The following is a 16921-nucleotide window of genomic DNA, read 5'->3' as shown; positions in this document are numbered from 1 at the left end:
TCAGAGGGGTAGCCGTGTTAGTCTGGATCTGTAAAAGCAGCAAAAAGTCCTGTGGCACCTTATAGACTAACAGACGTTTTGGAGCATGAGCTTCCGTGGGTGAATACCCACTTCGTCAGATGCATGTAGTGGAAATTTCCAGGGGCAGGTACATATATGCAGGCAAGCTAGAGATAATGAGGTAGTTCAATCAGGAAGGATGAGGCCCTGTTCTAGCAGTTGAGGTGTGAAAACCAAGGGAGGAGAAACTGATTCTGTAATTGGCAAGCCATTCACAGTCTTTGTTTAATCCTGAGCTGATGGTGTCAAATTTGCAGATGAATGGTGCGGTGTGCAGTTACTGGTGAGAATATGTTTCAGGTTGGCAGGCTGCCTGTGGGCGAGGACTGGCCTGCCACCCAAGGCCTGTGAAAGTGTGGGATCATTGTCCAGGATGGGTTGTAGTCCCTGATGATGCGTTGGAGAGGTTTTAGCTGGGGACTGTTTGTGATGGCCAGTGGAGTCCTGTTGGTTTCTTTCTTGGGTTTCTTTCTTTCCTGCCAACCTGAAACATATTCTCACCAGTAACTGCACACCGCACCATAGGAACTCTAGCTCAGGAACCAATCCATGCAACAAACCTCGATACCAACTCTGCCCACATATCTACACTAGTGACAACATCACAGGACCTAACCAGATCAGCCACACCATCACCGGTTCATTCACCTGCACGTCCACCAATGGAATATACGCCATCATATGGCAGCAATGCCCCTCTGCTATGCACATCGGCCAAACTGGACAGTCGCTACGGAAAAGGATAAACGGACACAAATCAGATATTAGGAATGGCAGTATACAAAAACCTGTAGGAGAACACTTCAACCTCCCTGGCCACACTATAGCAGACCTTAAGGTGGCCATCCTGCAGCAAAAAAACTTCAGGACCAGACTTCAAAGAGAAACTGCTGAGCTTCAGTTCATCTGCAAATTTGACACCATCAGCTCAGGATTAAACAAAGACTGTGAATGGCTTGCCAATTACAGAACCAGTTTCTCCTCCCTTGGTTTTCACACCTCAACTGCTACAACAGGGCCTCATCCTTCCTGATTGAACTACCTCATTATCTCTAGCTTGCCTGCATATATATACCTGCCCCTGGAAATTTCCACTACATGCATCTGACGAAGTGGGTATTCACCCATGAAAGCTCATGCTCCAAAACATCTGTTAGTCTATAAGGTGCCACAGGACTCTTTGCTGCTTTTATGACTACAGTCTCTCTTAGAAGAGGAACAACTTGTATTAACTTTGCAAAAGCTAGGAAGAACTATGCTAAAATTTATAACAATGAAAGACAATCCTGCTTCTATGTTCAGATATGTTTCCTTAGAGATGGTAAATTTCAAGGAGTAAATATACTTGGGTCTTTAGAGGTAAAGCTGCAAAACCCTCAGCATGTCTGAAACCACCCTTTGAGATATGGATGCCAGACTCAACAGGCCACAGCAGTCAATGCTCACATTGCTTCAATGTTTTCACTTTACACAGAGGAATGGTAATAAAAAGGAGAATTAGTCCAGTATGGCAACATACAAATTAACAGGCTAGTAGGCCTCTTCACGTCGGTGCTGAATGAAGAGGAAAGGAGAGTGTCCTGCATACATTGTTACCTTTAAAATTACACAAATACTATCAAATCAACAATAAATGATGGAAGTGCCCAAGCAGGTGTACCATAAGCATTACCATACTGGTACTTCATTTAGCCCAGTGTCCTGTTTCCAACATTGGCCAGTACAGATAATGCCAGAAATCCTGAATGAGTAATTATGGAAGAAACTGCTCACAGGGAAGAATTCTTTCCAACCTCTTCAGAGGAGCCATGATCTGAAACCCAACAGAAGTCTTTCCATTTAGTTCAATGAGCTTTAAATCAGACCCTAAGAGGTTAGCTTAAGTCCTTAAGCATCAGGGCGTGTATCCTTTCCAAACTGTAGTTGGTTGGTTTGTTTTTTGAAGCTTTTAACAACCAAGCCACCTAGCTAGGAGGAATACAGTTCTCATTGTCCTGTACTACGCAGTGGCTGAATGCAGGTTTTCGACATGTAACTTAATCAAAACAAGCAGACAAACATATGCAGCAAAGCATACCCCGGATTTGATGTAGCTACAAATAAATAGCTCAAATAAAGATGCTTTATCAGCACCATCAGGCAATTGTTCACTGGCTTGCTGAAGGGACCGGAACAAAACATATCTGTGGACACAGTCAGTCAAAGTGAGCATTCAACAGGAGGAAACATTAGTACAGGATGATACCAGTGATATTCTGCATGACCTCAATTTCAAACAAGATGTACATTATCCATAACGTTAATTAAAGTTTTCTTGACTTTAAATTTGGCACAGTAGTCCAGAAGAGTATAATATGTCAGTCCAAATCTTAGGACATACACATATACTATCAGATAAATGTGATGTCTTCACTTAACTATAGGCAGCTATCAGGAAAAAAAAAAAAAGGTATAACAATGTGAGATGTATGTATGATCCTCAGCATGATTCTCATATTTTGTAGTGGGGCCTGCTTTTTAAAGCAAGAGTTCCTTTTCCAAAGAAAGGAAACAAAAACCTGACTAATCTCATAAAAGTTACATATTTCCCACAGCTCCTTAGCCAACCGCCAGATTGTTCATTAACATTTTGACATACATGTGTTAAAAGTGAAAAAAAAAAATCAGAGAAAATGGGATAACAAAAATAATAGGACAAACAATTCTTAGCCAGTTAGAATAAGTAACCACAACTCATCAGCTGCTTAACTGTTATCAGATGACAGTTTTCTGTATGCATTCATGAACATTTTATTCTAATACATTCCTTATCAATTCAACACATACAACATATCAAAATTCTTTACAAACATCTACAACACTTCACTATTTAACATACCTGGATCATATGAAGGTGGAGGAGGGGGAGGAAGTTTTCCACCCTCTTTGAGAGTTTGATCTAGTCCTTTGGCTGCTCGTATAGTTGCTATAAACTCCTCATGTTTTCGTCTCCAGTTGGACTGTTTTTTGGGGGGTTCTGGCTAAGAAGCCAACAGGAAAAAAAAAAAAGTTATGGGTTTTGGGTTCTTTCATTTTACAATAAATACATCTCTGCTTTTATTATGCAATTTTTAACACCATTATATTTAAAATCCTGACTGACTCTAAAGCTAAGGAAGACAATTAGCTCTCAGGGCTTACACAAAGAAGAGTGTGGCTGACATCTTAGACCAAAAAAAGAAGAAGAAAAAGAAACAGAGAGAAACTTGGATGTTCAATCTCAGCACAAGGATGGCAAAAATTTTTGTGTCAGAAATATAAAGAGCAAATACTTTTATCAGCAACATGATTGGTATTTCCTGAAAACTTGATCTCTGATACTCTTTTTCTCTCTGATCCCTAGTCCAGAACCAATGCTTAGTGTGATGTAGTGGGATATGTCTGCAGCAACCTATGAACTCCATTTTATACTGTAACTTCTATTACAGGGGTGGCCAAACTGTGGCTCGCGAGCCACATGTGGCTCTTTTACCATTAAAGTGTGGCTTGCAAGCCCTCTCTGCCCCCGCATTCTCCACTTACCAGCTGCGGTGGGAGGAAACTCGGGATCTCTGCCTTGCACTAGCGTGGTAGGGTAGGAGCTTATGTCCAGAGGGGAAAAGGCTTTCAGGGCTTCAGTCCTGTGGGGTGCACATGCTGGGGCTGAAACCCCAAGCTCTGGCTCCCAGCAGGTGTGCTCCAGCTTTCGAATTTCTGAAGATTGTTGTATGCAGCTCAGAGGGCCAGGAAGTTTGGCCACCCCTGTTCTATTATGTGTTATGTGCTAAACACATGTATAACTTACCCCAAGGCAAGTCTATTATGATGTACCCTGCCCAGGAAAGGTGCTTGTCATCTTGTTCAAGGACTGTCACTGAGAAGCCATCACAGAGCAATCTAGGGCCAGCAATTTTGATTGTGTCTCAACTGCTGATCCAACTCCATGGAACAATAGATTTTCTACACAGGAGCATCAGCATAGCTAGTAAATCTGCAGCTGCTCAGCAGAGACCATGGCAAAAGTAGCGAGACTGTATTTAAGAGGGGATGTCCACTGAGAAGGCAGGAGGGATGCGGCCTAACCTCAAACACTGACAGGACTTGTAGAAGGGAGATCAAAGCAGGGATGCAGCTCAAGACTTTATTTTTTAAAGATTTGTAATTTTCCAGTGCTTTTTAAGAGAAAAGTGACTTGGCTAAGCCAGTGTTCCTGGCTTTCCTGTAATCTTATCCCTGAAAGGTTTACATCCACAGTGAGGTGGAACTCTGAGGCACTGGTTCCAGAGTCTGGGGCAGCTGGATTACAAAGTCCCCCCATTTTAAGGTAGGGTTCACAGACAAGGGGTCTGAACTTCAGATTGTGTCTTACATACCCAGACCAAGAACAGTGACCAGAATCTGCCCAGATCCAGTTAGTTTAGATGCATGTAGGACCCACTGCCTGGGTCCAATCACAGCCATCCAGAGGGAAACTGGGACAGGCCGTTACACTTTGAATAGTATATTAATCTTCAAAACATTTGCACTGGTCCTTCAGATTTCAGAATTATGTCATTCTGATTACCACCTTTTTCTTCCTGTATTTCGATCACAATATGATTTTAGTAGCCAATGTCTTATTAAATGACACAGGTTATTACTTTATATCACTGGAAAGCTAGGTCTGTTTCTATCTAAATTTCAATTTTTGCAAGATAGTGGACCTTAAAATTATAACTGCTCTCTTGATCTAACTGCACGTTTTAACTATTTTTACCATATACCCATTACCAGCACTGGCATTCGTTGCATATAAGCAATGAATTAACCACATACACCTCTATCCTGATACAACGCAATTTGATATAACACAAATTCGGATAGAACGTGGTAAACCAGTGCTGGGGGGGGGGGGGAGCTGTGCACTCCGGTGGATCAAAGCAAGTTTGATATAATGCTGTTTCACCAATAACAAGGTAAGATTTTTTGGCTCCCGAGGACAGCGTTATATTGAGGTAGAGGTGTAATACATGCCTGTGTATGATATTTTGTCAAAAATGATAATATTCAAGAGGTTATTTACCTACCCGTGGCTTTAGTGGTTTTACTGTGGAAATATCAGTTCCTTCTGCTCTCTGTCTGCTGGAATCAAATGTCTTCCTTTTCTTAGTAGCAGTTTTTTGGCAAATGGGTGTATGCTTTTTCTGTAAGAAGAAGAGGAAAGAAATCTATTGTATGCAATATTTATATTTGGATACAGAACAACATGAAGTTATTCCTTATCAGCTATTTCAATCACCAAACAAAAAATAACTAGGGCTATCAAGAGATTAAAAAATGTATTGAGATAAATCGTGTGATTAAAAAAAATTTAATCACGATTAATCATGCTGTTAAATAACAGAATACCATCTATTTAAATATTTTGATGCTTTCTACATTTTCAAATATTGATTTCAATTAAAACACAGAATACAAAGAGTAAAGTGTAAAATTATTTTTATTACAAATATTTGCACTGTAAAAAACAAAAGAAATAGTATTTTTCAATTCACCTAATAGAAGTACTGTAGTGCAATCTCTTTATCATGAACTTTGAACTTACAAATGTAGAACTATGCAAAAAAAAAAACTGCATTCCAAAATAAAACAATGTAAAACTTTAGAGTCCACAAGTCCACTCAGTCCTACTTCAGCCAATCACTCAGACAAACAAGTTTGCAGAAGATAATGCTGCCTACTTCTTGCTTACAATGGCACCCCGCACTGTTGTAGCCGGTGTTGCAAGATATTTACATGCCAGAGGCGCTAAAGATTCATATGTCCCTTCATGCTTCAAGAACCACTGTGCTCAAAAACAATTCAAAGCAGAGCAGACCGATGCATACTCATTTTCATCATCTGAGTCAGGTATCACCAACAGAAGTTTGGTTTTCATTTTTGTTGGTTTGGGTTCTGTAGTTTCTGCAGCAGAGTGTTGCTTTTTTAAGACTTCTGAAAGCATGCTCCACACCTTGTTGCTCTCAGATTTTGGAAGGCACTTCAGATTCTTAAACCTTAGGTCCAGTGCTGTACCTATCTTTAAAAATCTCACATTTTGGTACCTTCTTTGCCTTTTTTCAAATTCGCTGTGAAAGTGTTTTAAAAACGAACATGTGCTGGGTCATCGTCTGAGACTGCTCTAACATTTTCAGAAGTGAGTAGTAATTATAAGTGCCTTTAAAGAGGCCTGATTTTCACGAAGTGCTGGGCACTGAAACTCTGAAAATCAGATTCCTTTAAGGTGTTTCAAGTTGGGCACCCTAAAAAAACAGGAACTCAATATCATTAGTAACTTTTGAAAATTTAAACTGAAATGCTTTGCTGCATTGACCATGTCAGAAGTATTAAAACACACAGGGTTCTCAGATTGATATACCCATTCCAAAAGCAAATGGAAAATATAATCACTTTACTCACCAGTGCTGCTGGAAAAAATGTCCTTCCACAAATCTTGCATGGTAATAGATCTCCAGCTGGCACTATAATATCATTTTCTAACAAAAAGAAAAATATTTATTATAAGAAAACTGAATTTTTCAACCTTTTGTCAATGTTAGTTATGTAAAAATCTTATTTTCCACCAAATCATTGACAATACTATAATTACAAGACAAATATTTTGAATTTATTTTTCTTTTTGGCAATCCAATAGCTGAAACCAAAGGAAGAAACCTTGGTTCACTCTACTTTCCTGTAAGCCAATCACCCTCTCCTCCCCCCTTTGATCTCTGCTTGGAGGCAGTAAAGTCATTGTTGTTTCAAATTCATGCATTCTTTATTACCTCATCACACAAATTGGGTGATAACTGCCAAGGTAGCCTGTGAGGGGTGAGGGACGGGGGAAGCACAGGCATGGGGTAGTTGTAGGGGCACCCCCTAGAATGGTATGCAGCTCATCATAGAAGCGGCATATCTGGGGCTCTAACCCGGAGTGGCCATTTGCCTCTCTGGTTCTTTGGTAGGCTTCACGCGACTCTGCTGTGGGTCCCTGTTATATCCTTTGTCCTTCATGCCGTTGGAGATTTTTTCAAATATTCCGGCATTTCATCTTTTGGAACGGAGTTTGGATAGCACAGATTCATCTTCCCATACAGCGATCAGATATCAGAAATTTTAAGTCAGAATACTAATTCACTTCTTTGCTCTTTAATAAAAAGGAGATTTGGTGTCTGGATTTAGAGTATCACTTTGCCCATTGTATCAGTAGGAGAAACTATGAAAGCCAATGGGAAATTTGCCAAAGCCCTGGTCTACACTACAAGTTTGGGTCGAATTTAGCAGCGTTAGATCGATTTAACCCTGCACCCTTCCATGCGATAAAGTTATTTTTGTCGACTTAAAGGGCTCTTAAAATCGATTTCTGTACTCCTCCCCGACGAAGGGATTAGTACTGAAATCAACCCTGCTAGGTCGAATTTGGGGTAGTGTGGAAGTAATTCGACGGTATTGGACTCCGGGAGCTATCCCAGAGTGCTCCACTGTGACTGCTCTGGACAGCACTCTCAACTCAGATGCACTGGCCAGATAGACAGGAAAAGCCGTGCAAACTTTTGAATTTCATTTCCTGTTTGGCCAGTGTAGCGAGCTGATCAGCACAGGTGAGTAGGCAGAGCTCATCAGCACAGGTGACCATGGAGTCCCAGAATGGCAAAAGAGCTCCAGTATGGCCCGAACGGGAGCTACTGTATCTGATCGCTGTATGGGAAGATGAATCCGTGCTATCCAAACTCCGTTCCAAAAGATGAAATGCCGGAATATTTGAAAAAATCTCCAACGGCATGAAGGACAAAGGTTATAACAGGGACCCGCAGCAGAGTCGCGTGAAGCCTACCAAAGAACCAGAGAGGCAAATGGCCACTCCGGGTTAGAGCCCCAGATATGCCGCTTCTATGATGAGCTGCATACCATTCTAGGGGGTGCCCCTACAACTACCCCATGCCTGTGCTTCCCCCGTCCCTCACCCCTCACAGGCTACCTTGGCAGTTATCACCCAATTTGTGTGATGAGGTAATAAAGAATGCATGAATTTGAAACAACAATGACTTTACTGCCTCCAAGCAGAGATCAAAGGGGGGAGGAGAGGGTGATTGGCTTACAGGAAAGTAGAGTGAACCAAGGTTTTCAGCAAGGAGAAATAAACAGAACTTTCACACCCTAGCCTGGCCAGTCATGAAACTGGTTTTCAAAGCTTCTATGATGCACAGCACACCCTGCTATGATCTTCTAACTGCCCTGGTGTCCGGCTGCGCATAATCAACAGCCAGGCGATTTGCCTCAATCGCCCACCCCACCATAAATGCCTCCCCCTTACTTGCACAGATATTGTGGAGCACACAGCAAGCAGTAATAATGATGGGAATATTGGTTTTGCTGAGGTCTGAGTCAGTAAACTGTGCCAGCGAGCTTTTAAACGTCCAAAGGCACATTCTACCACCATTATGCACTCACTCAGCCTACAGTTGAACTGCTCCTTACTAGTGTCCAGGCTTCATGAGCCATGGGAGCAAGAGGTAGGCGTGACCGCGTGGTGCTGCCAACTGGAAGAGCAGCCTGAGGCAGAAGCCTCCAGCTGGCATGATATTCCAGGCAGGACTGAATCTCCATTAGACGAAACTTAAAGAATATATCCTCAGGTTGGCAGGGCCTGATGAAATACACCTTAGAATACTTAAAGAACTGGTTGAAGAGATCTCTGAGCCATTGGCGATTATGAACCTACTATACTGTGGGTGCACAACTGGTAGGAAAACCACACTCTGAAAGTAGTTATTAATGGTTCACAATCAAGCTAGAAGGGCATATCAAGTGAGGTCCCACAGGGATCTGTCCTGGGTCCGGTTCTAGTCAACAACTTCATAAATGATTTGGATAATGGAAAAAAAGAGAACACATAAAGTTTGTGGATGATACCAAGCTGTGAGGGGCTGCAAGTGCATTGGAGACAAAATTAGAATTTAAAATGACATGGACGAACTGGAGAAATGATCTGTAATAAATAGGGTGAAATTCAACACGGACAATTGAAAATTACTACATTTAGGAAGGAATAATCAATTACACAAATACAAAATGGGAAATCAGTACTGGGCACCATTTTGAGAAAGATGTGGACAAACTGGGGACAGTCCAGAGGAAAGCAACAAAAATGATTAAAGGTCTAGTAAACATGGCCTAGGCAGAAAGACTGAAAAAGCTGGTTTTGTTTAGTCTGGGAACAAGAAGACTAAAAGGGGACATGGAGAAGGGAGAACAAGATAACAGTCTTCAAATATTTAAAAGATTGTCATTATGAGTAGTGTGATAAATTGTTCTCCTTAATAACTGAGGATAGGAAAAGAAGTAATGGGCTTAAATTGCAGCAAGGGAGATTTAGGTTATACATTAGGAAAAACTTCCTAATTGTAAGTGTTGTTAAACATTGGAACAAATTACTTAGGGAGGTTGTGGAATCTGCATCATTGGAGGCTTTTAAGAACAGATTAGACAAATACCTGTCAAGGAAGGCCTCGATAACACTTAGTCCTGCCTCAGTGCAAGGGACTGGACTAGATGACCTATTGAGCCCCTTTCAATCCTACATGCCTATGATTCTATATTTCACATTTTTAGTTCATTAATTATTGCAACATTTCGGAAACAAACAATATTTTTGAGCACCATGCATGAGCAGATCCTTTATCACAGCATAATGTGGCCCATGTTTCCTATTGTAAAACTAATTTCGACAGTAATCTTGAGATATATTTAATGACATGTCATAATCAAACTTCCTTTTCCATCATTTAAAAAATATATAATTGCATTTCAGCACAATCACGCAAATGCCATGCAGTAGCGTGGTACTCCCATCAGATAACACTTAAATGGCAACAGTAACTAGGAGGCTTGATTTTGATTAAAAAATACTGTTGCAAACCAGATGAAAATTGCCTTCACATCAAATGAATCGAACCATTTTAGCCAGTTTTCTAAGGGCCTGACCCTGCAAACACTTAAACATGTGCATTACTTACTCATATGCAGTCTAGATGATTTGATCAGCCTTTGTCATTTTTCACATTGAGCTAGGCAGCTAAGCCATTTTTATATAGGTTTTTCTTCATTCCCCAGAATCTGACAATCAATAATATGGAAAATACAAGCCTCATTTCCCTTCGATTTTTAATTTAGTGAATTAATCTAATTGACAGCACAAAATATTGAAGTCCTCTGTTTAGCCACAGTTCAGATTTCCTCATATCACCTGCCAAGGTGCTTCAACCCTGACCAAAACCAAATTGTGAGAAAGTAGTTGGCTCCACATTCCAGTGTATGCCTTAGCCTCTTTGCTGAAACTGCCATCAAGAGCGCCAAATGTGAGGGTGGCTTTCCCCCAGGAAAAGGAGTAAAACCAGCATTTTTTCCTACATAAATCAGTAGGAACAAGTACGAATCAGTAAATAAGTCATAGTGTGTCTTCTCTTACCTGTCCCCTGAGCCACTCATTCTTCCTCACATTTACCAATAGCAGAACAAATACTTTTCAGTAGCCAACTACTCACCATAAATTGGTGCTCAAATTACCATTAAAAATAACAGACTAGGTTGGACACACTCAGTGAATCTAGAAGTATTGCTACAAGCCCATGCCAAAATGATAACATCGTTCTACATAATGAACACCAATTAGCCCTCACTGGAGCTGCAGAATCAGTAGTTGTGAATTTCCTTACAGCATTCTTAACATTTCACTGCTGCTGTTGGCAGTCACCCAACTAACAAAAATATTTCCCAAGAGCAATTTCTTCTGCCAAAAATCACCCAGAAAACAAAAATGCAATTTTTTAAACTAACAGGGAATGTTCCAGACGTTCTAAGTGGGCCTCAACATTTTCAGGGTCATGTTCCCCTTATCCCTGGGGGGGGAGGGATGGACAAGGGTAAGGGAGCCGAGACTTGGTCTGCAGCTGCGGTCGGCTCTGGGGTTAGGAGCGGGGCTGAGAACGGAGCTGTTGTCAGGGGTTGGGGCCGGGAGTGGAGCTGAGGTCGGGCTGCAGTCGAGGCTGAGAGCAGGATCAGGATCCAGGGCTGTAACTGGTGGCAGGGTCAGAGCAGAACTGGGGGCAAAGTGGGGCTGGGTGGTCCTACCTCCCCTGCCCCCGTGGGGGCTGGTCCAGGCCCCATTGCATCCTCCATGTCCCCCTATTGGGGGACACGCACATTCTGGGGGACCACTGTTCTAACTGAAGTAGATAGATCAGCCTCTTTACAACTAATTGTGCTGCGTCGCCCCACTCATCTCAGTGTCTTACAGCCCACTTCTCAGTGCCTGTCTTTTTTTAAAAAAAAAGAAAGATTTATCTCAAACAAGCTACTAGCTCTACTCTCCACTCAGTGAAAGGTTAGACACACCATCAACTTGTAATTTAGCCACTTAAAAACAAACACGTCTGGAGTCTCCTTCCAATTTTTGTGGTACTATAATCACGTTCCTATTTTTTAAAATGTTTTTATCTCTGTTGCTATGTGAAAGATTCACACAAATAGAGAAAACTGGCTGGCAATAAATGCTATCAAATCCACAAAATAAACAAAAACCTGATAAAAGATATTTTAATCTCTTTCACCAATAGTGATGTAAGGTATTAAATTTAACACTAACAGTACATAAAAAAATTTGACATAGAAGTATTATAGACACGGTTGGTAGCACCACATTAAGGATGCCCAACATTTTCCAGTACAAGACTTTGTTTTAGTTGTAGCCCTGACAAACAAAACTTTAGGGCTGAAGTTTTCCATGCCAGGTGTTTGCCTCAGGGCTGATTTTTTCAAGTTTCAGCCAAAACAGCTCAGAAACAGCAGAAAACAAGGTTAGAGGGAAGTACATTGCTTTGCAACTGAAAAAAAATCTGGTGTCCTTGACTTCCAAAAGTTCTAGTGCCCCCATGATTTAAAGCAGAGACTTGCAATTTGGCATAGGGTAGCCTTTTGTATCAGGAATGTCTTTTGTTGACACTAAAAATCCACCCAAATTTTGTAAGTAATAAGCCTTTAAAAAAAGTTTGTTTGCACCTATTCAGCAGAGACTTGCATTTTAGTATCGAAAAGTCTCTAAAATTTTGCCATCATTGAACATGCTCCACTTCCTCAGAGTTCCTGTGTGCTGACAGAATTGCACATATGCCACCTCAAGAGAATGATGGAACACGCTCCAGCCAATTTTGTCCCGGCAAACCAGGTAATTTCTTCCCCAGTCTGGCTCGTCCCCTCTGCATTCAAATCAGACGGCTTCTTCCTCAATGCATCCTGGCTGCTAGTCCCTTCAGCTATGTCTACCCAATGTAAGCCTAGGGTTAGTGGGACTCAAGTCAGCTCACTTATGTCATGGAAATCTGGACCTGAGCATCTTTACTGCATTTTAAGCCTAGGATAAGAATTTTCTGACCTATGCTCAAACCTGGGGATCTGGCATTCACACTGCAGTGCACAGACCCAAGTCAAAGTAACTGTATCCCAGAGTGCCTAGCACTACCCCCATGTTGACACTCTAGCCCTAGGAACATGGTGGACTGTGGGAAAACTCTACTGCACTCCGTTTCCTAACTACAGCAGTGCTACTGATGGGACTCAGGTACCCATAAGGAGCACCTGAGTTCTTGGCTCAGCCCTACCCGGGGAGGGATAACCCCCAACACCCCAGCAGCCAGGAGCTGCCTCCCACCTGGCCACTCAGCAGCGAGGAGGAGCAGGAGCTGCTCCTGCAGAAGGAGCAGGAAGGGGGAATGGGCTCGACCAAACACTAATGGCACTTCCAACTAGCTGCCTGCAGCTCTGCTACTTTGCTGCCAGGAACTGTGGACACATTTGGAGAACTCCTGGGACCTGAGGCAAGCCATGGCTGAGTGTATACAGGAAACCCTAGGTCCCAGTTAAACATGAGTCTCAGACCCTGCAGGATCCTGGGATGCTGGGTTCGAGCCCTAGGTTAGTACAATTGGCTCACACCCAGTCTTAAACTGTGATGTAGACATACCCTTTGAGAGCACAAGAGATACAGGCTCCCTCCCCTCAATTCCAATGCCTGGCTCCACCCAGGCATGGAACAACACTTAAAGGGAAAAGAACATATTGGGACAAATTGCTAGTAAGTGTCAGGAACTCAGTTGCTTAGTTGCCTAGAAACCCAGTGAGGTCACTGGGACCAATAAGTGACTGTGCTCCAAGATTGGTCAGAAGAGCTAACAGATCACTATTTAAGCACAGTAACAACAGCAGCACAGTGGCTCAATACATTCCACAGCTGCAGGGCCTGCTTCCTGTCCAGTCTGTTGACCTGAATTTTTTGGGTTAAATGTTATGGCTCACCACTGATCGCATCTGACCAGAAGATTTATATGTTCTTGTTCAATTCAGACTACAGGGTCCAAGAACTCAGAGTTCTATAGCAGGAGAGGACTCTTGAGGTGCTTGGCAAGAACGCGAACACTGAGGACGATACCAAATTGATAAAAACTTTATTGAGATTAACAAAATAATAATAAATGCTATGAAACTTATGACAGCAAAACAGTAAAAGAATTCCAACACTCCTGGTGGTAACATTTCTATTGTAAGTACCTTAACCTAACATACTCACACCCTTCCTTGAGGGCCCGGTAATAGGCGGTGAAGGACCAGCCTTACTCCTGGTATAACCGATAACCCGATGGTTCTGGCTTCCCCAATAGTTAGTAATGTTCAGTAGTTATACTATACTGCACAAGCTGAGCTGATAGCGTGATAGAAGACAGAATGATAGGTGAGTAAAAAAGATCTCCTATATTCTATAGACTAACAAAAAAGAAAGCTTCTATAGGATCCTGACGCTATGTAATTCAGGTCCAACCTACTATACCCAAATCTTATTTCCAAAATGTATAGGCACCCTTATCCTATAGGTTAGTGGATTATGACACTTACTTTCTACATATTAATAAGGATTGTTTTAATCCCAAAACTGCCAACCTAGACTTTCTTGGCAACTTCCAGGTTTGTGGTATACCCTGCGGTTACCAACCGGTTGCAAATGCCGGATAAATCTGTTCAGTGTTGTGTGTAGTTCCTCCCTTTGGTTCCCCAAAGTTTAGGGACTATTTCTATCTGTGCCAAAGGTTGCCAGCTTTTATGCTGACTTACTCTTAACTGATTATACTTTTAGCTATTTAGCGGATCTTACCGGATACAAGCTGGCAGGCTTCTTGCATTTCAACAAAACTTATTCTATGTATAATTATTAGGAAACACATACCATATGCCTCAACACATCCTAATTTCATAGGAATTAAAATGATAAAAATATAAGAATCGTATATGAAATAGATTAATTCAGAAAGAGAAACATATTATTTGATACGGCTGGCTGGCTTAGTAGGATATAATAGCTAGCAAAGTATTTCTATGGGCTACAAGCCCTTGCTCTACCACAGCCCTAGTCCATGCCTACCTCTGAACTCCTGATTCCTAACTCCTGGCTCCAACCACTGACTTGTCTCTTGACCACGCCTCCAGTTCTGCCCTCTGATTGTGCTCCAACCACTAGGACAGACTCCTTCTCTGACCGCTAGATCTCAAGACCTACACCTTTGTGTAGGACAGTGAGACTGGAATGGACTGGAGAGAAAAACTGTGAAAGGGAGCCTGTGGGAGGCGGGGAAGGAAGATGGGGCTGGGGGCTAGGTCAGAGGGGAGAGACAGATCAGACAAGGAGCTAAGAGGTGAGGAATTGGGACTCAGTGGGCAAGCAGACTGTGGACAAGCAGTCAATGTGAGAGGGCACTGGGACTGCGGGGGCAAAGAGATTGGGAATGGTAGGGACCATATTCGGAAAGAAAGCCAGAGCATGCAGCTAGGACTGGAAAGACAAGGAGATTGGCACTGATATGAGAAGCGTGAGGAGTGGAGAATGGGTTAGGGACCAGGAGCAAGGCAGGGACAAGATGGAAGAGACAGAGCAGAAGGCCTCAATCTTGGCGAGAGAACAGGCAGAAGAGTGTGCTCTCTAGAATATACTCCCCTGCAGAGCCTGGAATGCAACCCAAGATCTCATCATTCCTCTGATGTCAGCAAGTGTGTGTACTACTCACTGACAAAAAGTCTCATTGTTCTCTGGTGGTAGTTCACAAAGGATGACCACCTACTATTTATTGTTATCTTTTATTCCATTAGCTCAAGTGGTAGATGTCTGTGCAACACATTTAAAGGTCCCACCCTACTGAGGAACTATGTGAGTGTCAACACAAAGCCACCTGATGGGATTTGTTTGGGTTTTTTTATTTGCCTTTTTACAAATCTAAGAAATTATACAAAAAATAACTGTGTTAAAAGACATAATTAAAATTGCAAAGTCAAGCATTCAGAGGTTAGGAAATGCTAGTATTAAGGTTGTCTGTGCAATCTTAATTTGCATCCCCTTATTATGCGTTATGATGGAGACTTTAAATATACATACTAGTTTTTCCTTATGACCCCTCTTTTATTGGGTGCAAAGGATGGCTCTGCACTAGAGATGAGTCATGGTTCTGTAGTAAAGGAGACTGTTTGAAGGACCCTGCTGCAGCTCTTGGAGAAATCAAAAGGTGCGTAATGAATGAGGCAGGGGATCCCTACTAGTAGGCAGGGACTGTCTACCAGTCTGGTTTGTACTGTGCCTAGTACTCTGGGGCCCCATACTCTGTTGACCCTTAGACACTACTATACTAATCATTACTAATGATACGTTGTGTCAGAGTTACAAAACTAAACCATAAAAATGGGCTTTCTGCCCACCCCACCTTCATAGATGAAAACCTCAATTAAACCCCTAAACAATTCTTATTGAAAATAATTTCTCCTATACGCACTCTAAGGCCATCAAACTTTAAGAAAAACACTTATGGTTGAAAAATGTTTTACAGAAGATGTTATTTACTTCTGCTAACTCATTTTCTCTCAATGGTCCAAATCTTGTAACTCCTTAGATGCTTAAAGATAGCATAAATCTCTTTTGAGATATACATTTGCAAGTGTTATTTTCATCTAAATGTAAGCAGCTAACCCAAGAACTTCCCAGTATCACTGCGATGTAAACGGTACGGTGTTTACTATATCAATATGGAGCCCAATGATTTTGCTATAACTGGTTACTAATGCGAGAAGCCATTTGAGTACAGAGTATTTATATTAATTGGGGAATCAAATCAGTTACCTGACAATACTTAAGCCATTTCCTCACTGCTCCAGCTCCTATGCCCTTCATTGGCCCCCTCTGGGCTCCAATGGGAGTTGCAGGGGCAGTGCCTGCGGATGGGGCAACGGGCAGAGCCGCATGGCCACGCCTCCATGTAGGAGTAATAGAAGGGACATGCCACTGCTTCTGGGAGTCGCTTGAGGTAAACGCCGATTGGAGCCTGCATCCCTGAGCCTCTCCCCATGTCTGTGCCCCAGCCCTGATTTCCCTTCTGCTCTCCAAACATCTCGGTCCCACTCCAGAGCACTCTCCTGCCCCCCAAGCCTCTCATCCTCAGCCCCACCACAGAGCCCACACCCCCAGCCGGAAACTGCACCCCTTCCCACACCCCTGCCCCAGTCCTGATCCTCCTCCTGCCCTCCAAACCCCTTGGTCCCAGTCCAAAGCACCTTCTTGCACCCCAAACCTCTCATCCCCAGCCCCACCCCAGAGTCCGCACCCCCAACAAGAGCCCTCACCCCCTCCTGTACCCCAACCACAATTTTGTAAGCATTCAAGGCCCATCATACAATTTCTATTCTCCAATGTGGCCCTCAGGCCAAAAAGTTTGCCCACTCCTGTTATAGGGCAAGCGAG

At 42.5% G+C, this 16921-nt stretch overlaps 1 protein-coding gene across 3 annotated transcripts in view; it reads right to left on the bottom strand.

The window, feature by feature from the left end:
- The window catches only part of ZC2HC1A (zinc finger C2HC-type containing 1A), a 63347-nt gene that overhangs the window by 28766 nt on the left and 17660 nt on the right, over positions 1–16921 (bottom strand). For all 3 annotated transcript variants that reach the window (XM_030553313.1, XM_030553311.1, XM_030553312.1), the window contains exons 2-4: positions 6517–6593; positions 5145–5261; positions 2939–3080 (exon numbers count right to left, since the gene is read on the bottom strand). In XM_030553313.1, coding sequence (XP_030409173.1) covers positions 2939–3080; positions 5145–5261; positions 6517–6593 — 336 coding nt within the window. The remainder of the gene's footprint in view (positions 1–2938; positions 3081–5144; positions 5262–6516; positions 6594–16921) is intronic.

This window comes from Gopherus evgoodei, chromosome 2 (assembly GCF_007399415.2).
Source record: "Gopherus evgoodei ecotype Sinaloan lineage chromosome 2, rGopEvg1_v1.p, whole genome shotgun sequence".
NCBI lineage: Eukaryota > Metazoa > Chordata > Testudines > Testudinidae > Gopherus > Gopherus evgoodei.
Note: the sequence above shows the minus strand (reverse complement) of the source record. Positions and strands in the feature narration are given on the sequence as shown.